This window comes from Oryzias melastigma, linkage group LG3, assembly GCF_002922805.2.
Source record: "Oryzias melastigma strain HK-1 linkage group LG3, ASM292280v2, whole genome shotgun sequence".
NCBI classification, from domain to species: Eukaryota; Metazoa; Chordata; class Actinopteri; order Beloniformes; family Adrianichthyidae; genus Oryzias; species Oryzias melastigma.
Window position 1 is genome coordinate 11,426,049 of NC_050514.1, and position 26,603 is coordinate 11,452,651.

The following is a 26,603-nucleotide window of genomic DNA, read 5'->3' on the forward strand; positions in this document are numbered from 1 at the left end:
AGACAGTTTAAACCAATATAGCACAAGTCTTTCTGCAGGCACATGCATGAGGTAACATGAAGGAGCAAATTGAAAACTGCCTCCAAGTCATAATGTTTGAACCCTTTTGAATTCAAGCCACCCATGCAGAGCCCAGATGCTTTTGAATTTCTAACAAAAATAGTCCAACCAAAATTTATAAACATTTATTAGATTAAAATCAATTTTGCTCAAGTCCAGTTATTCAAGCAGCAGCTTTTGAACTCAGCCTCTTCTGTACAATTGTAACGGCAGCATCAATCTCCTGCAGAGTGACAGCCTTCAGTCTGTTGTTCTTGGACAGTCGAGAAGCTTCGGAGCTCACCAGTCTGAACAGGACCAGTCTGGGAAGAACGAGCTGCAGACTTACCAACAAGTCTGTGCTCCTCATGGCAGCTGGACACACCTAAAGGACAACAAAAGCCATGCTTCCCTTTTAAAATACTTAAATGTGACAACCGTTAAATAAGTTGGGAAATAGACAACAGAAAGAGTCCTAAATACAACAAAACACCAGACCTGTTTGTGAACTTTGTAGATAAAGGTGGAGTAACTTTGAACCCTCTTCTTTGTCTGTGCAGGACTCCTGTGGACATGTCGGAGAGGGGCTTTCATTCTTTAGTTGATCTCTTTTCTCAAACTAACTCGTTGAATCATGCGACACAGAGAAACCTCACAGGAAATGCTAAAGCTCCCCTCTTTATGCAATTAGCAAGGAGCCTGAGCAAAAGGCAGTTTTAATGAAAGCAAATTGAAAACAGCTTTGCTAAATTACATTTAATTACATTCACCCACCTGACTTTAAAGGCCTTAGAATGGATTCTAGCTGTCTGCCAAAGCATGACAAGATTTAAAAAAAAAAAAAACAGTTTCGAGTGTGGGCGGAAGCGTTAATGAACTTTTTTGTGCTCTGCATGACAATTTAAGTTTGGATTAATTAAAAAAATAAAAATAGAATATGATTCTTGGAAAGAAGACAAATAATAAAACAAATGGAATTAATACTAACCTGTTTTATTGCAGAAATGATCATTTTAATTAATATTTATTTGTCTTTTTGAAGTGTTTTAAAACATATTGATGCATGTTTGATTAATAATTGTTCTGCTGCACCAGATGTCATTACTGATTGCAGTAAAAATATTGTAAAAAAAAAAAGTTGTTTCATGTTAAATGCTATTGTTGGAAAGTGTTTGTTCTTTGATGCATTTATTGCAACAACCATACAAGATTGAACAAATGTTCGACCTTTTTTGTTTTCAGGTGAATTCCTATATTATTGCTGCAATCTGGAAAATGTCGGGAAATGGAAAAAATCCGCTCAGCTCCACAAGAGCCTCCTCCATCCAAAAGCAGACCTTCTGTCTCACCATATGGATCGCTATGGCTCAACCCACACAACTATCACCAACCTCCACCTCTCACACATACACACACAAAATCAAGCGACCCCCTCCAGACACACACACATTCTTGCACAGTCAAAAGCTACACACACAGATTTGACCTTTAAGATGTTTGGTTTTGTTTTTCCTGAAGGATTTCTGCAGTGACCTCTGCGCCGGAGTGCCAATTCCCACTGGTTTTGATGGTGGTGGGCCAACAGCTGTATAGGAGGGGCCTTTTTTTCAGATAAGGATGGCATTAGGCAGGACCATTAGCGTCCTGTGGATTACTGTAATCCAGCTTCTCTGACAGTATTGGCTTGCCTGCTCACTCTTCAGTCTGTCCTCCTGGTTTGGAGCAGCTTGGAAGATGGCTCTCAACTCCCAACGCTTCCCGCTGGCTCTGCTTCTCCTTGGAATTGCTGGTAAGGTTTCAGTCCTTTGCTCAGAGTTGTAAATGATGCAGAAAAAGGAAACTGGGACATTTTGCAGTTTTTTCTTGTAAAAAAAAATGTCCTGCGTCCTTTAAAATGCTAATTTTCTTTCATGATTTTTCTTGGCAGCATCATTTATACTTTAAATGTTTAGTTACCTTAAGTTGTAAAACTAATTAAAAGGTTACATCTGAAGAATGAGTGACTTGTGTCTTTATGTTTCTTCTTTTCTATGCGTTGCTGGATGTGTTTTTGTCTTCTCTCTTGACGGACTGGACAGTGTTCGTCACGATTCACGCTCAAGAGGTAAGAGGAAAGGGCAGAAACTCAAGCATATATCATGCTTTTATCTGTTTTTCTCTCATAAAATCAAGATAATGAACTATATATAAAAACATACACAACAGCAATAAAATATTGTTTTTTGCTCCACTAATTTTGCTCTGTAACAATTTGGGATGAAAATGACTCATGGTATTTCTGTTGATGTGAGGTGGGGATCTCTGAGGGTCGAAGTAGGAATTCCTGCAAATGTGACTGTGAGGGAGGAGAAGCCCCAACGGAGTTCTCCTACATCGGGTCCAGCTCAATGGTGAAAGGAGTGGACTGCATGCCAGGTAACACTTTGATCTGAACTGGAAAAAATGCTTACTGAGATTAATATTTTGTCTCATAACTTAGGTGAAGGAATTTCGTTTTACAGATGTAAAAACACCCTTCTTTCTCACTTTGTGGTTTAGGATTGTAACAGTCCATGTTGGTTTTATGGTTCATTCGCAAGAACTGGAACTTTTTCTTAAAAAAAAAAACTTTTCTAAGACCATTTATTGAATCTTAAATTATTTTACAGCTGATTAATTGATGTGAAGCAGCAAATCAAACCTTATAAAATAATTTTAGATTCCACACATCTAATAATCACAAACAATGATTATAGTCCAATATATTACATGAATTCAGTGATGAAACATAATAGAATTTTTATTTCCTCATTCAAATTTTCTTTCATTTTTGTACTTTTTATGAACTCATCCTTATTTAGGAGGATGAGGTACACTGAAAAAAGTGCACCTTTGAATCAATTAATGCAAGCTCTCTAATTTGTGACATTTAAAATATTAGTTTTGATCAAATTACATTTTTGAGTTGAGAAACCCATCAACCCTAATTTTTAATTTTATGAAAACAAACAATTTGAAGTGAACAAATGACAGAACTTTTATTGATTGATCCAATGCTTCACTTTTTCAGTGCATTCATGTAATTCAGAGAATGCATGAGTGAGAACAACAGGGGCATTTCCATCACTGTTATGCAAACCCTTTATCTCCTGACTCACTTAAACACTTATGCTGTAACTGTTGTAATTCTGGGATTAGACAGAATGGGATTTTTTTTTCAGGATAGGCTTAACACAAAGTAAACAAAAGAGCAGCCAGTGTGTTCCTCCTACAGTAGAATACATTCACTATTAGGATTGCTCACATTTAAAGTCAATCTAAAAACACCCAATCGATCCCTGAAGGGAAATTCAATACCTTTGTTAGATGTACCTGCTTAGTTGAGCTAAGCCACTATAGAAAAGGTCACCTCAAAGCAAGAGAACAATTTGAACCTAAAGCCTGTGGAGAATAAAGTCTGACCATCTGTGAGCCTGCTGCTCTAATGGACATCACTGATCTGCCAGTGAGGAGAATTAAACTGCAGGCTTTCAGGACAGGATGTGGGTCACAGAAAAATGAGTAAAGGCAGGGAGAAATGAGATTCTAAGGATGGAGGACTGTTCAGGACGGGAGAATAACAGAAAAAATAGAGAGTTAAATCTCCATGCAGAGAGGCTTACAGATGAGGTTAATTCACAGCTTAGCTGCAGCAGTTTGTGCTCTCACTGAAATTCAAAATCCCTCCATGGAGGATAGCAGTCGATATCGGAAAAATTCAACCTTTATTCTTTGTTTTCTTTACAGAATGTCCTTACCACAAACCTCTTGGGTTTGAGGCTGGATCTGTGAGTCCAGACCAGATCACCTGCTCCAACCAGGACCAGTACACCGGCTGGTTCTCCTCATGGCTTCCGAGCAAAGCCAGGCTGAACAGTCAGGGCTTTGGGTAGGATGCTGGAGAGAATTTCCAAAGATTGCTTGTTTTGATAAACAAAGCAACACGTAAAGTTATCAGTTTTCACAGCAAAAAGCTGAAATGCTAGCTCTATCATCTGCAGTTAAGATCTGTGCTTTACTGAACCAATAAAAAACAAACTCCCTTATGAAATATAAACACAATGGATGTGACTAGAGGAAGATCTAACACACAAGTCTCCTATCTAAATGTCTTCTGAGGCCAGAAAAGTCACATGTTAAGGATCGTCTCAGCTTTTGTAAATACATTTTTAATATAAATCAACAACAATAATCAAACTTTAGAAACATTTGAAGAATTTTCAATATACAGATATGTTTTGTTGGTTTTGAAAGACATATTGTTTATGCAGTAGAGATGAACACAGCTCTGATCTACTTGTGATTGTCCTCCAGATGTGCCTGGTTATCCAAGTTTCAGGACAACAGTCAGTGGCTGCAAATAGACCTGAAGGAGGTGATGGTGGTGTCGGGAATCCTCACTCAGGGTCGCTGTGATGCAGAGGAGTGGGTCACCAAGTACAGCGTTCAATACCGCACCGATGACAAACTCAACTGGATCTATTACAAAGACCAAACTGGAAACAACAGGGTGAGTTGTAGCTCCGCTCAGACGGGAAACCAAACACACATTTAGCTACATTTCACTTTCTGGCCTGGATGCACCAACACTAAATAAGTACTGGTTTCTTGTTCCTGTAAGGGTTCCGTTCGCCTCATCTACAAAGTAAAAAAAAAAAAAAACATTCCAACAGAATTGTAAAGTAACTCAACAGCTGTGAAAAAAAGAGGAACATTCTCAGTTTACCACAAAAAATAGAACCTTTTAATTAAAAAAAAGAGAATTTCCTTTTTGTGAAAGTAACGGACTATTCACACATAATTTTCCAAGTACGTGCGGCCAGTGCTGAACTCTTTGTTGACCACACGAACCTAAAGGAGAGTTATGGCATTGCAACAACAACATTTATCCTTGGATGTACTTATAATACAAGTGGGCAATGCAGGAGTTTGCATCTTTGTTGCATCTATTTCGTGTAGCCAAATGAATTTCCATTGGTTGTGCTTGGTCCCACATAAATGCATGTGAATAACATTGGCTCCATGAAAAACATGGTCCATCATTGTACAATTTTGTCAGGAATTATTAGTTATCATGAAAAAAGCATTAGACTAAGACTTCAGGACAAGAACTAAATTTAACATTTAACTTGAACATCATGGAAAAAAGCTTAAGCTAAAAAGTAAAAACTTAAACTCCCCCAAACACAACCTAGCTAAGAGAGGAGGAATACGGCAAGGACAAACTGAAAAACAACCAAACAGTCTAGCTACATTCACATGTGACACACATTCAAGAACAGTGTTCACATTGGACAAGCAAGGAGGGGCTTCTTCTCCATTTTCTACTGTTTACTAGGGCATGACTGAATCTTGCTCCAAGCTTTTTCCTTCACAGCTCTGTTCCTATATATGGAAAACTGTGTTAATAAATTCCAACATGGGCACAAACCACAAGTATTAATCTCTACTCCTGATCAATTTTTAAAGGGCTGGCACTTCTGTGAATTAAAGTGACACCATCACACACGCTAATGCGTGTTCAATGGCCATGTATTTTGTACGAAGAGCCCCAAAACAGCCATTGATATTTGCGTTTGGTTTCAGGTAAGTTGAACCAGTTACAGATATGTGTGAACACGAGAGTTTTTAATGCAGAAGCCAGAAACGCAGGTTTACTGTATTTACATAGACCTTTCATTGGCAGTGCCGTTGGAACGCGTGTTGCAGAGGGTGATGTGAATGTAGCTTGAGAGCGATCAGCTAATGTAAGGCATCTAAGTTAAAGTATATTTAAAATCTGGTGTAAAAAATTGAGAAAACAAATGGCAAATACTTGTATAGCACTTTACTATCTTCCTTGAAGCTCCAAAGCGCTTTACAGTCACAATTCCATTCATCCGTTCAGACACTGTTGGCAGCTCTGCTGCTGAACACTGGCACCAACCTATAACCATCAGGAGCAACGTAGGGTCTTGCCCAAGGACACTCGGTCTAATGGGCAGGCAAGGTGGGAATAAAACCAGCAATCCTCCAAACATAGCTCGACCGCCCTACCTCTGTACCACAGCCGCCCCAACAAACATGACACCAGAACATAAGTTCGACTGCACTAAAAACAAGATTAAAATACAGGCACCAAAAAAAAAAACCTTATTTATTGGTACTTCAAATTAACTGAAAGAATTTTTTGTTTTGGCAAACATACATTTGCCGTATTTTTGTTACATTTAGGTCCAGTTTTATTACAAATTATTGTTTGGTAGTGTCAACTAAAATCATTTTGATTTCATTTTTAACTTTAAATCCCAAATATGTTGAAATTTGATTTTAAAACGAGGTAAACTGCAAAGTCATTGTACATGACATATATAGCCTAGTCTTGTGTATTTCTATATTTCAGTCATTCACTTATAGGAATATCTAATTTCATTAAAATAAAGAAAAAAACATTACAAAGAATAAGTGACTAAATGTTTTGAACAGATAAATTATTTTAGTATATTAGATAAGGTTTTGTCAGTCAATCTTGTTCTGACCTCTGTGTTTTTCTCAGGTGTTTTTTGGGAACTCTGACCGCTCAGCATCTGTCCAGAACCTCCTGCGGCCTCCCATTGTGGCACGCTACATCCGCATCCTTCCTCTGGGTTGGCACACTCGCATCGCTTTGCGTCTGGAACTGCTGCTCTGCATGAAGAAGTGCACATAAACCCGTTTCCCTGCCATCCCCGAGGCCTTGTCTCAAACGTCTGTGGTGTGTGATTGTGCATTGACAGATTTGGCCCACATGTAGCAACTTAGTGCTAAAATGCAAAAGCCTGTATTCCTTTTTTTATTATTACTTTCAGCACGAGTACATCAAAACAGGTCTGTTTGATATGTACAACAAGCTCTCACTTGCTTTGCTCCTCATTGTTTGTTCCAAACCCGTCTCCCACTTAGGCTTCATTTGGAGAGTTCTCAATAGATCACTTCATTTGCAACAAAATGGCATAATTTCAAAGCGATAATTAGTAGTTGAGGGAAAAGGGACGGGATGGGGGGGGAGATTGCGGCCACAGGTGTGAGACAAGCACTTGTTGTTCTGTGACACATGGGAATAAAAAAAATCTCAGTTCTTCTCCTGGTATGTGATTAAAACATTTGGACTCTGCTTCCTTTTGTTGCTCTAAGTAGATTTTTACAGCTAACAAATCCCATTACAACATGGAAAACACTTTTTTTTGCATCTCTCTCATAAGAATTGAAATAATCGCCTTTTTGTAGATTTTTGATCCAACAGAAACAACAAAAGACCCATTTCTCTGGGTAATTTCTTTAAATTTAATGCTAAAATTGTCTTTTTTAAGTTGCAAGCAAACAAATGCTATTACTGTTTTCATATTTTTGTTAATGCCCAATCACCTTTCCTGTCTCATATTCCCTTTTTCTGCCTACATTCAACATTTTTTTTGTACTTTGTGTTCTTTTTTGAAGAATGTGGTGCTTCTTTGTTCGACAAAGGTTAAAGAACAGATAACTCTGTCATGTTTGGTGTTAAAATCCCATTTCAAGTATCTTAAAGAAAAAATCTGTATTTTATCCTCAAACTACTCCCTGTAATAAATCTATGTGAGTGTTGATTCTGTTTTTGTGTTGTCTTTGCAACAAAACAGTCACACAACCTGTTCAAAAATGTACAGTTGGCGTTTATTATGAGGCCCTATTTTATTTAAAGGTAAATGATCAGTATAGATACACTCTATTGTTTCTATTTACATCCCGTCAGAAGCGTAATGATGAAAATAAAAAAAAGAAAGGAAATGTTTTTGCAAACACATTCATATTCATGGACAAGAGTTTCGTCTTCTGGTCTCTCTGAGTGTGTAACACGCTTTGGGTTCGAAGCCTCCGTTTCCATATGAAGTGTTACGTCTGTTCATGTAAGGCTTCAGGTCTCTGGCAAGGCAAGCTTTGTCATCGCTCTGTCCACGGAAGATATGAGCATTGATGGTGGAAAATGTACAGTCTTGAGTTTCACAAGGTCGTCCTTAGGGATACGTTAAAAAAATAAAATATATATTGTAGAAATATGTTCTGAAATTAAGTTCTTAATCAAGAAACCTTTCTCTATGCCATATTTGACTCTAATATAATCTTATCTTATCAGTATAATCAGTGGAGGCAAACAAAACTTCACTTTAAGCCCATAAAGATTTTCTCTTTCACTCAATTCCACAACCAACTAACAAATTTATATTTTTAAACCTAAAGAAATGTGAAAAAAGCAAAAATATTTTTGTCTTCTTTGTCTCAACTGCCCAAAATACTGTTGAATACCAGCCATCTTATTTTCCTTAATCATTCAATAAATAATGAAATGCTCTTAGAAAGAATAAAAATCTTCCCTGATAATGAATGCAAACTGGAAACAAAAGACTAATGTACAAAGAAGGCATAAAAGGAGAAAAATGTAAACTTTAAAGATGTATGAAATAGATGTAAACATGTCTGTTAGGAAAAGTCTGGAGATAATCATATCGTTTTTACATTTAGCAACGATTAAACAAAAGAAAAAAAACCAAAGCATTGAGTGTGAAGCATTGCGTGTCGTAACTATTATCCTTTTTCATTTAATCATTCTGAGTATGAACATGTTTTGTCATACTTCTTGCACACTGAATTTAATTGAAGTGTAATTTTTACTTTGATACATTCATTTGATAGCTCGATAAAACAAATTCATATTTTATTGGCATGACTTGGCCTCCTGTCACTTCCTTTTGTATCCCTGACTTTACAAAGCCTCTGCAGCTTGATAACTTGCTGGAGGACCTCATCAACTTCATTTCTGAACGCTGAATTTGAAAATAAAGTAAACAGAAACAGTCTGAATGCTGAAGCCTCATTTCCACTGAGCGGTCCGGTCCAGTATTTTTAATGTTTCCATTTTAAAATGGACCCAATAAACAGTACCGAACCGTACCCCATCTGTTGTTGGTCTATAGAAAAATAGAACGAGACAGTTGGGGTGTAGCCGCTGTAGCCACCTCTTGATTAGCAGAAAGTGATGACGATATTAGAAAGCTAGCTATAGAGCTAAGCTAGCGTCTCTGTTTTCCTCTTTACGGCAGTATTCTTCTTAGCCGCCCATCTTCTTTCAAACAACAATTCATTCCTGTTATACACGATGTACCAGAAGTAAAGCAAGAAAAAGATGAGGTGCTGGATGAGCTCCATTGTTGTTACTTTTCTTGTGGTCACACTACAATGACGTAAGGACACGCTAGCAGTCTACACAAGGCATGCGGCGTGAAAACAAACTGCTCAGTGGAAGATTGGCTTAACTGAGTGGAAATGCTCACCAGAACTAACTGGACCGTACCGTACTACGCCTTACAGTACCAGACTGCTCAGTGGAAACGTGGCTCAAGTGTTTTCCCACAAAAATCCATGCTCACTTCAATCTGTAAAAAAATTGAATTAGGTTTTAGTTAAATCTGCTATTGTTTTATTTATTGGCTCCACAGACTATGCTTTAGAAGACAAAATTGATGATAAAAACATAATATAATAACCAGACTTCTTTTTTGAGTTCTTACAGTAACATTTGTGCATAACAATTTTTTTTACCCTTAAAAACTCTTAAAAGTTACATTATTTTTCAATCATGAGGCTATTTTCTCGCTAAGGCTAACATGGGAAAAGAAGAATGTCACTTTCTGTTAAGGCTGCAGATAAACCAACATGGCAGTATGAAGCTTGGATGCAGTGGTTCCTGGAAAAAATAAGTAAATAAAAAGATAAAAAGCAAGAAATGAGCAGATGGCACCTCAAGAGAGACGGGACGCGTACCGCACAGGTTCTAACAGTCTCACTCAGGCTGATCTGCTACCTAACCCTGTTCACAAGTTGCCCAACTTTATTCTAAACCTCGCAAACTGATGAAGTTGATGGGCAATCTGGTATGAAACGCACCGTCAAAGATTTTCTGTATTCATTAGCGTATATTCATATATTTGTATATAAATGTTTACATTTCGACCAAAAATATCAACAGAAAAATGGTAAAAACATAACATAAATATCTGTTAATAGCATCATACTTAACAAAAAAGAACATTCACCATTATTAAATATTCTTTGTGACATATTCTATTATCAACACATAAATATCTATGCATTTCTTTGTTTTTGAAACTAAAGCTCTTGCAATTACAGTCATTTCTTCCTAGATTACCATATAGTATTCCCTTAAACCTAAGTAATTTATAGCTTATATCCTTGAATTTAAAACAAATAAATATTTAATAAATAATGTAGATATAAATCTTTCTTTTTTTGTTATCAAATATCAGAGCTTGAAAAACATTTGAGTCCGTTTGCCACTTGTGCGACATTGGCATGTTGAGAGTTGCAGTAGCGCTCTCTAAGCAGAGGATGGCAGCAAAGAGATCATGTAGGCAGTGTCTGAAGGGGTATGACCACTTCCTGTATGTATTTCCTAAAATGACACTGTTATTGGCGTTGGTCTGTCATGTTCAGTCGCCTCAGGTGTTATAGACATGACAATGAACAGAAAAGTACACTTTTCAAATGAGATCTCCTGAAGCGCTTTCCTGTGTCTTAGTAACCATGATGTCTGCTTCCAGCAGCTCCCATAATGCTGTTAGGCTGGAGGTGGTCTAATTGGTGGTTTTTACAGGGCTGTCTCCTTCAGGTCGTTGAGGTTTGGCATCCTGGTGCGCGTCGCTCGGGTAAAGGTGGGTCCGTTCTGCCCTGGTTTGATGCCGAGCTGCTCGGCTGTGAACTGAGCCCCCTCTGCCCGCTGCAGAGCAGAAACATGCCAGCTGGACTCTATCTGCCCGGGGAGGGGGTAGCTAGGCTTGCGGTTCTTGGCCTGGCTGGAGCTGCTCACCCCTGAGTGGCCCCTGCTCTCTCCATGCCCCCGACTTTCAAGGTAGCCCGTTTTAGAGGAAGGCTGAGGTGGGTTAGGGAGGGGGCCCTGGAAGCGCAGGTCTGGTGGAGGGGGAGGAGGGTTTTGTCCTTGATTTGAGGATGAAGGGGAGAGATGGAGGAGTCTGCGAAGTGACTTGAGGGGTTGGCTCTGGTGGAGGAGATATAGGAGACAGTGTATTTAGTTTTTGGAGGATTTTGTTCAAATTCATTCACCCCATAAGACGTTCATTGTAAATTTAAGATGCAATATTTCAGTGATGATCGGATCTAATGGAATATTTTATTATAATTTATAGTACTTATAGACTAATCTAATGTGCTTTCTTCTTCTAGAACCAAGTCAACACAAAACTGCACCACTGTGCAAACATTTCCTCGTCTTAAGAAAAATATAAGAAAACACTTGGAATGCAAATGTAACAAATCTTTTAAAATGTATGGTCATGTTCACCTTCATGTGAAAAAAAAAGTTTGTGTAAAGTTTATCTTTGTTCCACTTCTACAACATCACACATTTTATTGAAACTAAGAACTTTAACTCGGTATGTAGTTTTAGCTGCTCAGTATCAGTGATTTTGTAAACAAAAGGATAACATTCTTCATGTTTTTATAAGTTCTGTACAGAGAGTGAACACAGAAAAATATATAAAAAAAAGAATAGATGGCTGACATAGCTACTCTACATTGAGGCCCTTTGTCAATCCTGGGAAAATCCCCAATATTCGGTTCTGACTATCCAGAAAAAACAAATAAAAAAACAACTTGTTTTTAATCTGAGGAGTTTTTGAGATTTGCAAATAAATCAGAACACTGTGAAAGTCTGTTTATCAAACGAATATATGCTTGCACAACAGAAATATTTAAATAATTCTTCTAAAAAGTAAAACTAAATAAAATCTGTTCAAGATCTTCTGTTTATATAGTTAAACAAAAATGCATAACTAAACTAAAAAAGTAAACAAATATGGCACCTAATAATAGCCTGTTTCCCTCTTTTGACTTAAATGATGGCAGAGAGACATTTCGTATCCATCTATTGGTCTCTGACATTACTGTGGTCTAACAGTTATTTCTCCGATCTAATGTACAGCCTGTTTCATCTCAATGGAATTAACATTTCTAGGACAGTTGACTTCATGTTGGATTCTGTGTTGATGAGCTGACCAGGTCCTGATGCCACAAAGGCCCCACAAACTATTCCAGTTCCACCTCCAAGCTTCATATGTTTGCCTGAAATACTTTCTTTGGTTTACATTGTATCTCCTGTGATCTCCAAATAATTTGATTTACCCTCTCTAGTCCTAGGAACTTTATTCTAGAAGTTCTGGGATTTGATATAATTTGAAAAATCCTTCAGTTTGGTTTTGAAGTTTTTTTCAGAGAGAAAAGGTTTCCCCCTAGCAAGTTAAATGTGTGCAGTCTTTTTCTGAAAGTCATAAACTTTCACTCTAACTGCAGTCAGAGTCTGTGGATCCCATTGGGATTATGTAGTCTGCTTTCAAGGTGAACTTGCTGGATCCTCAGACAGTTCTTCTGCTCTCATCACAGTGCTCACCTTCACTTCAACCGTCTGAAGAGCACTGAACAAAATGAAACGACAGCTTTATAAAGAGCTGAGCTATAATTTGCTAAACCTGGTGCAGCCTTCCACGTGTGTCCTCAGTCGATGAGTACAGTACATGACTGTAGGTTAGGTTAGACTGAATTGGGTGAACTGTAAGGTGGACACTTTGCCAGTTTTGACAGCATACACTGTAAACATGTAGCAGTAAGTGAGCTCTAACCTGGGAGTGAGACTCCACTTGCTTCTCTGGGGCCCAGTCGCTGACTCTCTCCCTCTCCCTCCCCCTCTCCCTTTCTCGCTCTCGTTCCCTCTCCCGCTCCCTCTCTCTCTCCCGGTCCCGATCTCGGTCTCGGTCCCGGCTCTGTTCTCGGTCCCGGTCTCGGTCACGGGAGCGCTCGCGGTTTTTCCGTCGGCTGTTGTGGTGCGACGATGATTTTGAGCTTCTCTGCAAAGACAAATGTTCTTGTCCATTTCCAGTCACCTTGAGGAAGAAAACAGGAAAAGACAATAATGAAAAAATAAATAAAACGTGAAAAGGGATTTTACTGTTTGCAAAAGCTGTAATTATGTCTTTAATCAGTTGATTGATAATTCTCTGAAATATGAGGTCTGGTAATGTGTCTCATGCACGCCTGGCTAGCAACAAACAAACAAAGCACAACTAGGTGATGACGGTGATAAGCAATGACTGTCTACTTAAAACAAATGCGTTCTATAACTCATTTTTATGGCCTAAAATTAGTGCACCTTAATATTAATACAATACAAAATGAAGTTAAATACATAAATAAAAGCAGTGAAATTTAGATTTTATTTGAGCTTTTGAGCAAAATACCATCAGGATGCAGATGTAAGTCAGTAACATTTGGAAACTTGTAAGGTTGAATCCCATTGTCTCTCTACAGTGCACAAGCAAAAATAACATCTGCCTCTATATGCTTTTTAAGGTTGTTTAGAGATTTGTTGTTTTTTATAAAAACTGTGTTTAACCTCCTAAGACCCGAGCTAATGTTTAAGCTAACCCTCTACCTATGTAGTCACAGAGCCCCAGTTTAGCAGAATTAACTATGGTGGTAATGTAACCCAGAGTGTGATGTGCACACATGTGGATGAGATTTAAGGCCCACTCTATAGAAAATTAGGCTTTTGATGTTTTTAACGTGTTCTTGGGTCATTTTCTTATAATGGAGGATATATTTAAAAAAAGAAAAAGAAAAAGATAATTAAGGAGCAGACAAAAACCTGAATTTAAAAAAACTCAGGTTTGTGACATAGCATCTTCCATCAGTGGGCCAAAGTCTTCCTGCTTCACCCCATTCTGATGCATCTTCCTGTAGACAAGTAGATCCATTAACGTCTTCATTTTCCTCGTCTGAGCTGCCATCTGGCTTAAAACTGTACGACTGGATAGCTCTGACATTGCTCGCCGTTTTTTTGCTACACTAATGTTAGCTTGGGCTTGTCAGGTGCTGTAAGTTAGTGAACAAAGGGTTGATGGGAAATTAGCTGAGGCTTACTTCTGCGCTAACGGTCCCGCCCAAAACCCAGAGGCGAATTTCTAATAAACTCCTGCCGTTCTGCAGAAAATACATCCTAAAAAGCAACTCGGGTGTTTTGATTTTGCCTAAAAAGTGCATAAAAATAATGGTAAAAACCCTGTGAATGATTTTTGTCAGGAGTCAACGCTCTGTTTCCCCCTTGGGTCATCGTCAACACCAGCGCACAGTGGTTGTGTCCAAATTCCCCCCCTTATCCCTAACTACTAAAAAACTATATAGTGCAGGACTATAGTGCCCTGGATTTTAAAGGTAATTTGGACACAATGCTCACTAGTTTTCTTTCGTTATTCTAAACACCGCATATGACGTCACCGATTTCACAAAGTGAAAATTGAATAAATGCGAACATTTCACGTTTATTTATGACTCCACTGTGTTCTGATGGTGAAAATGTTGATGTTTTTTTCAAATATTACATTTAAATATGTTTTTTTGTTTGAAATTGTTCACCTGCAATGCACTGTGGTCTATATCTGAAAATCTGGTGACCCTCGATGCATGCTAGTTTTTCGCAAAGACTTCTGGGAAATTTCGAGTGCACTCGATTTTGGAATTAGTAGATTTGGACAGCACTAGAAAATGGCGAAGACACTATACAGTGATTGGGGGAGAATTCGGACACAACCAGTGTTTGGATGGCTCCACACCTGATTCTCATCAGCTCATCAGCCACAGGACATGTAAGAACTGCTCAGACCACACCCAGTGCGAAGTATTGACTGTGTTTTTCTGCCAGCATACCGAGCGTTTACCTCTGATCTGATCAGCTGTTACCTGACCCTGCTTTGTTCCTGACTCTGCCTCCTTGCCGCCTGCCTCGACCACTTACCTGGACTTTACTCTGATTTAGCTCTGTGGACTCTTAGCTTAGCCTGGCTGCTGTCTTCCTGTCTCTTTTCAATAAACTTGCTGCAACTGGAACCAGCTGTCTGCCTGTTTGTGACAATTTTACAACAGAAAAAATGTATAGTTGGAGTGGGACTTAAAGAGGTTAAAGTTTTAGTCAAATAAAAGCCATTTATTTCTAAAAGCTAAGCTTGTTGGTAAAAGAAGTTTCAAAATAACTTCAAAGTGCTATATCAAAAATAACAGACTCAAAAAAGTGGCCTGAATACAATCTTCTGTGAAACAGCCTTTTTTTGATCATTTAGTGGTCAAGGTGCCCATGTTGCAGCAGCCTCATGAGATCAAACTTTGCTTCAGACGGTTTCTCTTCTTCAGAAGGAGATGAGTTTGCACATTTCCAAAGCACTAACATTTCCTTTAAACCTGAACAACTTGCACACATTTGCATGATCTAAAATGCTCACAGTCTTTACATCATTTCATCATGTGGATTCCTCACAAACAAGAGTTAGATGAAAACATTTGACGAACAGCAAGACAATGGATGCATAAAAAGCGTGCACTTTAAACCGAGCATTTTTGAAATCCTATCAATTGAGATTTTGAACGCTCAATGATCAAACTTTTGAGAGGATTTCAAAGCATGTATCTGATATTAACATGCAGCTGTAGAGTTGAGGGTAGATTACTGGTGAGGAAGGGTAGGGCGCGGGAGGCTGGTGTTGTACCATAGGCGAGGCGACTACAGGGAGGACTTTGACAGCTGAGTTGTGCTTTAAGCTATTCTTAGAGCTAAAAAGGGGGAAGAGGCTTTTCTTGATGTTGGGGTTCCTCCTGTCCTCCATGTCTGTCTGTGGAGCAGAAGATGCACAGCCAACACTTTGAAACAAATCTGTGATAGCAAACAAAAACACAACTGCAGCAGGAGACCTTCATTCACATTAGGAGATTTAACACAAGAGGAAGAAAGATCATAAACGGGATAAACATTTAATTAATATTCAAAAAAGAAAATATGATACACATTTTAATGAAAGTTTCCTTAAAACAAATACATTTTCTTGTTTTTGTCCCCTAATTTTCACATTTAGACAGTTATTTTTGTTTGTCAAAAAGGATAAACCAAACAGGTGAAGTGGGGTTGATTATGAATGACCTACACTGTAAAAAGATTTGGAAAAAAGTTAGAGGTAAAAAAAGGCAAAAGATGAAGCAAGCAACAATAAAAACTCTCAAGAGACAGAAAAAGAAGACCAGAAAGTACACATGAAGATGATTTGGAAACAAACAGGGCAAACCTTCAATAGCCGTGGAAGTTTCTGAGCCTAAAACTTGGGGTTGGAGTTTGGTGTGAAATTGAAAACTCACTTTTGATCTGTGCCATAAAGATTCTTGCAAACTTTTTTAGGTGCCTTAGGCGGAGAAAGCAGCACTTCTGTCAGAACATGAAATGGTGAAGGTGGACAGTTGTGGACCAAGTCTGGAAATGAAAACCTCAAAGCTCTTTTCTACTCCACCAACACCTCTGCCACTGAGGAAGTGTGAAGGAGGCTTGCTGGGGCTAAATTTGCTTAACAGATTGAAAAAATTCTACAGCAGCAAGACAGCAATGATGGATCGACCTGATTTTCTTAAAGTTCTGTTGCTGAAATGTTTCTGCAGCAGAGCATAGATATCGAGAGAAGAGTTTACCCTAAATAAAAACTGATGGTGTAATACTAGTATATTTTCTTAAGGCTCCCTACTAAGATCTGGGTTACTAAAGAAAAAGGTATGCTTGATCGCTAGACCTGAGATTCGGGAAGAATAGGTTCTGTGGAACACAAATACAGCTCTTTGTTCTGGCTAAAATACTCTAAGGGTCTTGGGACATGCAGTCCAATTGACTTTTGTGTTCCCAAAGAAGGCAAATGACCACATCTATTGAGTCTTAACAGAAAAATGTGTGGAGTTAAGGGATACTCCACCGTTGGGGGCTATTTGATTCCAATTGGCTTGCATAACAATCAGACCATGTGTCTTGAGGTTACAAAGGAGAAAATTAGGATCATTGATACAAGCAACAACAAGCTTCTTTTACAAGGTGTCCCGTCTTTAGAAGTAAGGTGTGAAGCTTAGCTGCATCCAGGAGAACCCTGGAGCAGAGCCATTATTCCTCCACCATGAAAAGAGTCGGTTGAAATAGTTTGATCAAGTGGTAAAAAATACCAAAAAACCATACGAGAGAGACTACATCTCTCTGAGATGCCTCTCTATGCTGCTAGAAGCAGCTGGCAGCACCTTAATGCCCCAGTGACCTCAAATAAGACAATGGATGGATGGAAAGACAAGTGGATAGAAGGATGATGCAGCATTTTTTTTTTAACTATTTTCCTCTGGTCTTCAAATTACCACTTTTCCCCCCGGCTCTTGTTTAAAAAAAAATCTTGACTTTCATTAGCAAATTTTAAAATAGTCTTTTATGTGGTAAAATATAAAGTACCTATGACCCGGTGCTCTTACATAACCAATATGATTAACTGCTAGAGGCTATTGCATTTGATTTATTCCAGATTTCCCAAGTTAACTTGCTAAACAATGTGAAAAGATGCTCTACTAAATCTAAATTATAGCCCCCTCCAGCAGATTTGGTGCTTAATACCACTTCTCATTTGCAAAGTTGTGGTCTTGTAGTCATCAATCGACACAAAACTGATTGCCAGAGAGGAGTCTGACAATCACGTTGAATCACGTAGATCCTCTTTTAAAAAAACAATAATGGCATAAACACCAACTTTATTGTTTTTTCCAGGTAAAATTAAACAGAGCTGCATAGAAAACCTTACTATTTGAGCCTTCTTCTTTTTCTTTTTGATGGCTCTGAAGAAGCCTTGCTTTTCCTTCTCCTTAGTGGGCTCTGGAGGATTCATGACCATCGCTTCTGCAGCCGTCCTGCACAACACATGAGGAAAAACAAAAGGTTTCTTGAAGAATACAGGCTCTGTAATAAATGCTCTCAGATTGGGTAAGCCTCATACACACCAACATAAATAAAAATCCATAGGCTACCATTAAAAAAAGATATGTATGAGAAAAATACAAACATTAGAAGGAAATGCAAATTTTTTAGGTTCAATTGTATTCACAACAGCATCAGCATTACTAAGAGGCTTTAATTTATTTTTTATTATCATGAATGGTTGCAGTTCTTACACTAAGACAGCTGAGAGAATAGATCCTAACAGCTCTCAATATACAACTTAAAGAAGAAGACACAAAAATGTTTCACATAAAGTAGGATACTATATATACACTGGATAAATAAAGGTGTTTTTCTCGATGTGCTTCAAACACAGTGAACACAGATTGACACGGACAGATTTTTTTTATATAAAGAAAAAGCTTAAAACCAAGGGATTCTTCAGCCCACATCTCATTGTAAATGGGTTTTTTAGTGGAGCTAAAGTATACTAACCAGTCAAAAGCTGTCTGACGTTTGGAGTGGTTTGCCATGGCAACTGGGTCACCGGGTACAACGGGCACGACTTGTCCTCGACCCTGACTGACACCTTCGTGGAAAGAAGAGGAGTTATCCGGTCTGGGAGAGGGGACTGAAAAGGAACAATGAGGACAGAAAAGGGATTTAAAAGGAAATAGACAACAGTTCAGTGAGTCTTGGTATTTAAGGAGGAAAGTTCTGATTTTCCAAAAAAAGTGATTGATAAATGAACAAAAGTACTAAACTAATGACTGTAGACAAACCTATATCTCTTTACTAAGCCAGTCTTTGCTTAATGGCTGAGTTGCTCTTGTTTAGGCTACAATGCAAAGGTGACATCCCATCACATTACTTCAGAATACTTCAGAATGTTACTGTAAAGGTGCTTGACTTCATCCACTTGTAGAAATGGCCCTGACTTAAACATCTGATTATCAACACTTATGTTCACATAGACACCATAACTACGTGAAGGATCAGCAAATCAGAGTCTATGGCTATGTCCAATTTCCTACCCTAATCTCCAACTACAAAAATATATATATGACTATTCATTTGGACACCATGCTTACTACTTTTGTTTTTATCCTAACGGCTAGTATGACGTCACTGGTTTTACAAAGTCAACACGAACATTTTACAACATCTATTTATAAATCCACTGTTCATATGATAAAAACCCTGATAGTTTATTTAAAAAGTACATTAAAGCACATTATTTCTGCAAAAAATGTTCAAATGCAATGCATTGTGGTCTATATTTGCTAATGTTGTGAGTATTGAATCACACTGAGTCTTCTGGGAAAATTGTAGGGCACTCAATTTTTGAATTCTAGATTTGGACAGCACTACAAAATGATGAACACACTATATATTGAACTATACAGTGGGTAATGACATACCCGGACATACCCTGTGGTTAATACCTTGAATGTTTACCAACCGGTTACTTTTAAAGCTTCTTTTGTTTTTGGTTTCTTTTAAGAAATGACTATATTTTCTATCCCTTCAGTCAAGACCAATGCATCCTATTCACTAAGTATTGAAACATTCTTGCGAGTGACTTACACACATCTCCAAACTAAAGCTTTCTTGAAAACAAAAGTAACTCAAAACAGTTGCTGCTGATCTAGTGACACCTTAGAGCTTATTATCAAGCAAGTCAGTTACCTTCTTTAATATGATAAAGTCCAAATTTGCAACAAAAATATACATAAAGTATGATCGGAAGTACTTTTATCCACCAGATCAACAAAAAGGCCTGGAGGCTTTTTCAATCCCGGGGCTTCTTGGATAAGAGGAAAAATGTCTTCTATGAAAAACAAATCGGATGACCTTGATTTTAATTTTTGTTGATATTGAGCTAACTCGGATGAATGAGAACCTTCACAGACATTTTTCCCACCAGTGAATTTAGACTTCAAATTCCCCAAAATGGCTATCGAACAAAATATTCATGCATGTAATCATTTTTTTATATATTAAATTATAAAATCACAAACAAAGGCGACATGCTTTTTTCTTGATTGACAGGTGACAATCAAATTTTCAGCTCTGATTGTCTTTACAGATGTCAGCCCTTTACTTTTTCATTTTTAAAAATGGCCAGACTTCAGTGACGTCCCGTACTAAACCGTCATGGCAAAGACAGGTGCTAATTTAGAGGTTTCAAATCAAATGTTAACATGTTTTTGTGACATTCTTCTCATTATAGAGAACATACAGAACGTAAAGAAGATTAAGCTTAAAGTTGCATTTCTGAGTATTTCTGTGCTCAAATTGTTGGGAAGATGGGAAATAACTCTGTGCCAACAGTCCCATCCACAACTCAGATTTTTTTTGTGAACTCCTGCCACTCTGCAAAAACTATGTCCTAGAAAATGACACAAGGTGTTTGATTTTGGCTAAAAACAGCATACCGTAATCATAATTGAAAGATTACTTAGAACACTTACAATAAATCAAAAGATGATTGGTGTTGGATTTGAATGCAAACTAATGGGTCACTTTACAATGCCTTCATCAATGCATTTTGCTGTTAGACCTGACAGCTAAATTAAAATATGTTGCTCACCTCGATAGAAACTGCCCACTCTCCGAGGCATGGACTCAGTGAAGATCATTCGATTCTCTTTGGACGACCCTCCATCCTCATGAGGGTCGTGATACATGCTGACCTAAAGAACACACACAATGCACACCTCAGGACAAACAAACAAACTTCTTTTCACTCTTTAAATTCACAAGTCATCATTTCATAAACTGATTGTTGTTAGCAATCGTATTTTGTACTGCATTCATCACAAGACAATCAGGACAGTTCTAGGGCTTTCGAGTGAAGTTACATTTATAAAAGCGACAATGTGCTGAGAAGCTGCTGTACTGAGTCTGAACATAAAAGGCTATGAAAACCAGCACTCTGACGGGCTGCTGTGCTGGATGAGGCGGCGAGGAATTAGGGGGTCGGACCTCATTTTTAGACAGCTGTGTATGAAAAGCAGCAGTGTTGTCCCTCGCAGAGTCTTTGATCGGGGCACAAGGGTGGCTCATGTCTTTAGGGGGCTGCTCACTCTGTAGAGAAGATGGACAGGTGCAGGTCAAAGCAGACAGAGAAGCAGCATGGCGCAGTGGCAATGACAATGTGAGACAGCACCTGCAAATGCACCACTTTACAGCACACCTATAATCATGCAGACAGACACTGATTCAGTCCACACACAATTAAACAGGAACAGGCTCGTGGTTCTTTAAAATACTTAACCATAAAATAACATTTGATCAAGACGAAACACAATTATTTATGGCAAATCTTTTTTTCTTGATACATCTGAGGGCAACTGCTGACTTCCCATGCAGCCATGGGAGAGCTCCACAGATGGTGTTTATGCAGGAAGCAAGACCTTTGTGTGACACTAAAAACTATGCTCTTTTCCCCTGTTGTTAACAGCAAACACATTTACAGGCACGGTAAATAGCTAAATACAAGATGCCATCAGCAAAGCTCTCAAAAAATAGCGTTAACCCTTTCATCTCTAATAATAACTATATAAACAAATATTTTTCAGTGTTTTTTTTTTTTTCAAGGTGATGCTAAATTAAGGAGAGTCCTGGATTAGATTGTGCATTGCAAATTAGCGGCACATAGTTAAGGGGTTAAATAAATTGATTAATAGAACCTTTTTACTTGAAAAACGTAACACCAATTCTTCAAATTTATAAATCACTTTCTGTTAAATTATTTCTTGTATGGTGAAACAAAACCCCCTTCCTGAAAGTTTTTAAAGCAAGATTTCATATTTTCATTTCTTAATCATTTATTTTTCAGCCGTGAAACAAGTGATGTGAAAATGTATTTTATAATTAATACTAACTAATATTCAACCAAACAACATTTCTGAATGGAAATTTGGCAAATAAATCCCTTTTCAAACGGATTGTGCAAATCGGACACAGAATTTAAATCAGTCATTGTGAATGAATTTTTTGGCAGTGATACCCAGTCCATTTTATAAAATGACACCATGACACTGTCATTTTTGTTTTTGAAGGATTTTTTTGTACACCAGACAAGTTAGCATACATGCCTGGGGAATTTAGGTTGTCTAAATAGCAGCACAGAGTGGCATTTACATTATTGTATCTTGGATTTTTCATCCATCCCGCTGAATCCCTCTTAGGGTCATGGGGATGCTGGAGCCTATCCCAGTTCCTACTAGACAGGTCTGTTGCAGGTCCACGCACTCGCACCTAAGAGGCAATTTAGAATCTCCAACAAGCATGTTTTTGGACTGTAGGAGGAAGCCAGAGAAAACACACAAATTCAATTGGAGAACATGCAAACTCAACACAGAAAAGTCCCAGCTAGGATTCAAACCAGGATATTATTGCTGTGAGGCAAGAGTGCTAACCACCACACCACCATACAGCCTCGTTGGAATTTTCAAAGATTTTTAAACAGGTATTTTTTTAGGGAATTGTTTTGTAAATTAATACTTGTTCATATTTGTTTTACATGTCTATGTAATTACATTTTTTTTGCAGAAATTGGGGATAAAAATGTGGTATTGGCAGTGACATGAAAGCCTTTTTCTGTTTTTTTATAGCACATATTGCAACCATTCCATTTAAATTTGATTAAAATTAACAGTTTTTATAAAAGATAAAAGCACACATTTTAAAAAATTAGTTGAGTCATGAAAGTTAAATATTTAAAATTTAATTTGATTATAAATGTGTCATCATTAATATAGTAGAAAGCATCACCAAACAGCATTGATGCAGATTGAAGCTTTTCCTAGAAGATGAATTTTTGTTTTTGTGTAAAAAAACAGGTTCTTATTAGTAATAGATGGAAATCTTTTATGATATACACAACCTTGTTACAATAAAAGAATGTCTTAAAGGCACTAAATGCAGATAAGAAAATAAAAGAGACCTCAGTGACCATGGCTGCAACTAACCCTGCTAAGGTCTTCAGTGCAGTCCTCTCTTGAAGAGCTCACAGAATGTCCAGTCAGGGTGGTGCGGTGCTGCAGCTGCGGGGAGAGCAGCTGCAGGCTGCTGGCTCTCGTCGGTATAGCCTGCCCAGGAGGGGGCAAGCCGGCCATGTTGCTTTCAATCCCGTGTGGTCGGTGACGTTCCCTTCTCACATACATGGAGTGGCGCTGAGGTCTTTGCTGAGAGGAGAAGGGGGAGGTATAGCCCAGGCCGTAGTGATAGGACTCGTGTGGAGAAGGCAGAGTGTGAGTGACGGGCATCCCTGCTCCTCCTGCATCCAGAAGGTCTGGAGCTCCAGCACTGTCTGGAGAAACACATTTAAAATCAGAGGTGAAAGTGAACATTTTCAAAATGTTCAAAATTGTTTTTCTGAACTATTATAATATCTCTGCCTCATTTTTCCCCACTGCTTTAGTTTCTTGAGTTTATGCCAAATATTTTTTTTCCGGTAAATAAAAAGAGCACAATTATTCAATAAGCTTTAATGTTTTAAAATGTCCTCAGAGATTAGATTAAATTTAAAATCTCCTCCAAATTGATCAGAAAAAAGTGTTAAATAAGAGGTATTTCTTGACATAAACATTTGATTTATTTTAAATCCATATAAATTCTACCCAAAAAATGTGACCCAGATTACAGTAATCCAAAACGTTTTGTTTGGGGCGAACTTGACCTTCAATCTCTGGGTTTGTGCTCTCCAAAGTGGCTGTTTCAACATAATGGGGTCATGACCAGGGAGAAGTAAAAAAAAATGACTTAGTTATACTCAGTTATTTTCCCACTATCGAACGGTTGACATTTATGAGTCGTTTGCTGCTATCAACCACTAGAGGGCACTGTAGGTGTGTGCACCAGCTAATGCTACTGACAGTAACCCAGAAGAAGTGTCTAGTTTATAAACAAATTTTTGGACAAGCATTGAGCAACAAATCAGACGCATGTCAAAACAGTTGGTGGATGCAAATTTGAATCGAATTCAGTGTGAACACACCTTGGCGTATTTGTTCAGTAGCATTGCATATTTCTTCCAAACGTACGACTTATACTTCAGAGTGACTTATATATTTGTTTTAACTTCTTTGTTATGTTTTTTTTTTTTTGTGCTCTTGTGACTTATATTGTGCGACTTATACTCTGGAAAATACGGTAACTACAATTTATCGCATTGCTACTACCACGATTCATGAGCGTATTCAATACAATTTAATTACAATATTTTAATTTGAAAATTAAGCCCAATCCAAATTCTTCCCTTCTCCCTACCCCTCCATTTGTTGTGGAAGTAGTGTCCAGAATAATTTTTTTAGAGCCAATCCACCATCCGGAGGGTTACAGAGCCCTCCACTTTGCACTGTGCCGCATAGGAGAAGTGGTTTTCTTCATGTGGGTGCGATCTGAGGCACAGAAGTACACACTTAAAAGTAAGTAATGACTTTTTGTTGTAGCTTGACGTTTTTAAAGTTATACAACCACTGGTGTTATGTATATTTGAGTCCTGGAAGCGCTGACTGGCGACTATTGATGATGTCATCGAGCGACGTCCAAATCCGGAGACAATACTTTTCCATAGCTCTCTTTAGAGGGCTAAATGCAGGGGTAGTGGGGTTTCAAATTTCATTTAAGTTAATCTGCTTAGACTTTCATAAAGGCTGTTTTACTGAAGAACACTTCTAAGAAACGCATTGGATTAAAATCTTACCTGGTGCTAACGATTTATGTCTGGATTTGTGTCTGGATGAAGAGTCGAGCGTGCTGCTCTCCATGCGAACATTTCCGCTGCTCCGAGAAGCAGGGCTGTGGCCAGCTCGGTCACTGTGTCGAGCAGAGGGGCTGCCAGGGGGTCCTGGGGGTTGAGTTGAGTTGAGGTCCAAACAGCTGGTGGGGAAGAATCTTGCACTTGGCCCCACACCTGCAACTGTGTTGGAGTTTGGGTCATCCGCGTGAAGCCGGCCGTCGCTCAGGTTCCCTACGGATTTGGCGTCGCTCAAAGCATTGTGGCTTTTGGACAGGCTGAGATAGGAGGCAGAACTTTTAGAGGATGAGGACATGGATCCGTGAGCAGAATCCGCCATACTGTGGGCATGGCGTCCGTGCTGTTTCTCTGCTCCAGACTGTAATGTGTTGGTTTTATTTTCCAGAAAGTTATGGCGGCTGGGGAGTGGCGGCTGCTGCTGCTGTTGCTGCTGTTGCTGTTGTTGCTGCGAGCGAGAGGAACTTGGTTTGCCGTGGCCATATTTCCCCCCATGTCCCGGATCCGACAACTTTGGTGAGGGCCCCAAGTTGAAATCAAACTCTGTCTTGTTTTTTGCTTCTTTGGGACTGAGCAGGTGTGGCAGGTTGTTGTTGGCGAGGTCTTTGCTGGACGACACAGACCGATTTAGGGTCTGGGACAAGTACTGGCCCTTGGGGTGAAGTGTTGGACTTAAACTGGACGGAGCTGGCTTGTTTCCATTCAGAAAGCTCTCATTGCTGAGGTGATGAAGGTCGCCATGGCGAGGGAGGCTGGAACATTCTTTGCTGTTGGAGTGACGACTTGAGCTCTTGCTGTGACTCCTGGAGGACCAGAAGAAGGGTCGCTCAGCTTTCACACCAGAATAAGTAACTTTTAGCCCTTTTATTGTAAAATTGTTGTTATTTCATTATTGTGTTTGTAATAGCACTGAGAAATTATAATATAAATGATCTTAATCTAGAATGATTGCTCTGAAATTGCAGTTCTATAAAAATATTTGACACTTTTCTAATTATATTAATTGGACCTAAAAAATAGGAGGACAACAATTAATTAACTAAATCGATGAATCGATTTATATTCTTACGATCCAACTATTTCCATCTGTCTGTGGCAAGTTCTAAACTGTTTCAAAATGAAAGAAATCGATTATATTAATGCTGAAAAAATACAATTCTAATTGAGGTACAGTATGTTTATTTTACTATAACTTAAAAAGTACCATCACACCAAGTACTAAACCAAGTACCGTCACAGTGGATAACACAAATGTTTTGACAGTAAAAAATGATCAATCCATCATTATAGTCCAATGTGTGGAAACACTTTGAAATTTCCATAGATGTGACCATACAGTGTGGTAGAATGTTATAATAATGTTCCATTTGTATTATTTTTATGTGGAAAAACAACAGTGGGTTAAGCTTTATGAAACTAAAATGTGAATGGATTTGCCATTAATTCTTGATTTACTTGTTTGTTTGTACACATATTTATTTACACTTCTTTCCAGAAATGCAAAGAATCTGGAAAATGTCACCTGCACTGTTCAGTAGGGGTGAGTAGGGTAAGTTGTGTCAAGGATAAGGAGTGCCACCCCTCCTTTTTAAAAAAAAAAAATCACAGAATTATTGTATGATTTTGAAGAGGTCTCTGTTTCATTAGTTATCCAAAGATGGAAGACAGGTGGTTTGAGAGGTAAGTACATTTTGTTTAAAAAAAATAGTGTTTTGCCTTAGAAAGTAAATTCTATGATCAAGGCTTTTTCATTGCAGTGTTTGAAAAATTACTTTGAAAATATTTCACACACGTCATAGTGATGTAGCAATTAGCTATATCACAAGTTTATGCAGTTAGCATGATGCTATCTTAAAACAGCAGGAATACATTTTTTCAGAATGGTTGGTTCGGGGTAAGTTGTGCCAAAGGATGTGGAGCAAGTTGTGTCACAGA

General features: G+C 38.3%; 3 protein-coding genes across 7 annotated transcripts in view; 1 reads left to right on the forward strand and 2 right to left on the reverse strand.

Moving 5' to 3' along the window:
* Positions 1-169: 169 nt before the first annotated feature.
* On the reverse strand, positions 170-732 carry LOC112160581 (histone H2B-like). Its single transcript, XM_024295216.2, has 2 exons — positions 538-732; positions 170-424 (listed from the first exon to the last, which is right to left on the reverse strand). Exons 1-2 carry the CDS (start codon positions 631-633, stop codon positions 224-226), a joined length of 297 nt encoding a protein of 98 aa, XP_024150984.1. The 5' UTR covers positions 634-732; the 3' UTR covers positions 170-223.
* Positions 733-840: 108 nt separating this feature from the next.
* Positions 841-7,656, forward strand: rs1a (retinoschisin 1a). The gene is made up of 6 exons (XM_024295407.2): positions 841-1,828; positions 2,118-2,143; positions 2,331-2,454; positions 3,805-3,946; positions 4,372-4,567; positions 6,593-7,656. The coding sequence occupies exons 1-6, from the start codon at positions 1,774-1,776 to the stop codon at positions 6,743-6,745; spliced, it is 696 nt and encodes a 231-aa protein (XP_024151175.1). The 5' UTR covers positions 841-1,773; the 3' UTR covers positions 6,746-7,656.
* A 47-nt stretch (positions 7,657-7,703) lies between these two features.
* Positions 7,704-26,603, reverse strand: part of cdkl5 (cyclin-dependent kinase-like 5) — a 71,676-nt gene continuing 52,776 nt past the window's right edge. For 2 of the 5 annotated variants that reach the window (XM_024295401.2, XM_036209606.1), the window contains 9 exons: positions 24,618-25,471; positions 22,882-23,222; positions 20,891-20,992; positions 20,496-20,598; positions 18,398-18,533; positions 17,769-17,874; positions 15,633-15,794; positions 12,759-13,019; positions 7,704-11,122 (listed from right to left, as the gene is read on the reverse strand). In XM_024295401.2, the coding sequence (XP_024151169.1) occupies positions 10,715-11,122; positions 12,759-13,019; positions 15,633-15,794; positions 17,769-17,874; positions 18,398-18,533; positions 20,496-20,598; positions 20,891-20,992; positions 22,882-23,222; positions 24,618-25,471 (2,473 nt within the window). In that variant the 3' untranslated portion in view covers positions 7,704-10,714. The remainder of the gene's footprint in view (positions 11,123-12,758; positions 13,020-15,632; positions 15,795-17,768; positions 17,875-18,397; positions 18,534-20,495; positions 20,599-20,890; positions 20,993-22,881; positions 23,223-24,617; positions 25,472-26,603) is intronic. The other 3 variants (XM_024295404.2, XM_024295403.2, XM_024295405.2) reach the window with 3 other exon arrangements.

Coding starts and splice junctions, on each gene's coding strand:
- rs1a (XM_024295407.2), top strand. CDS start 1,774: ATGGCTCTCAACTCCCAACGCTTCCCGCTGGCTCTGCTTCTCCTTGGA. Junction 1,829..2,117: donor GCTTCTCCTTGGAATTGCTG/GTAAGGTTTCAG, acceptor CGGACTGGACAG/TGTTCGTCACGATTCACGCT. Junction 2,144..2,330: donor TCACGATTCACGCTCAAGAG/GTAAGAGGAAAG, acceptor TGTTGATGTGAG/GTGGGGATCTCTGAGGGTCG.
- LOC112160581 (XM_024295216.2), bottom strand. CDS start 633: ATGAAAGCCCCTCTCCGACATGTCCACAGGAGTCCTGCACAGACAAAG. Junction 425..537: donor TCTACAAAGTTCACAAACAG/GTCTGGTGTTTT, acceptor GTTGTCCTTTAG/GTGTGTCCAGCTGCCATGAG.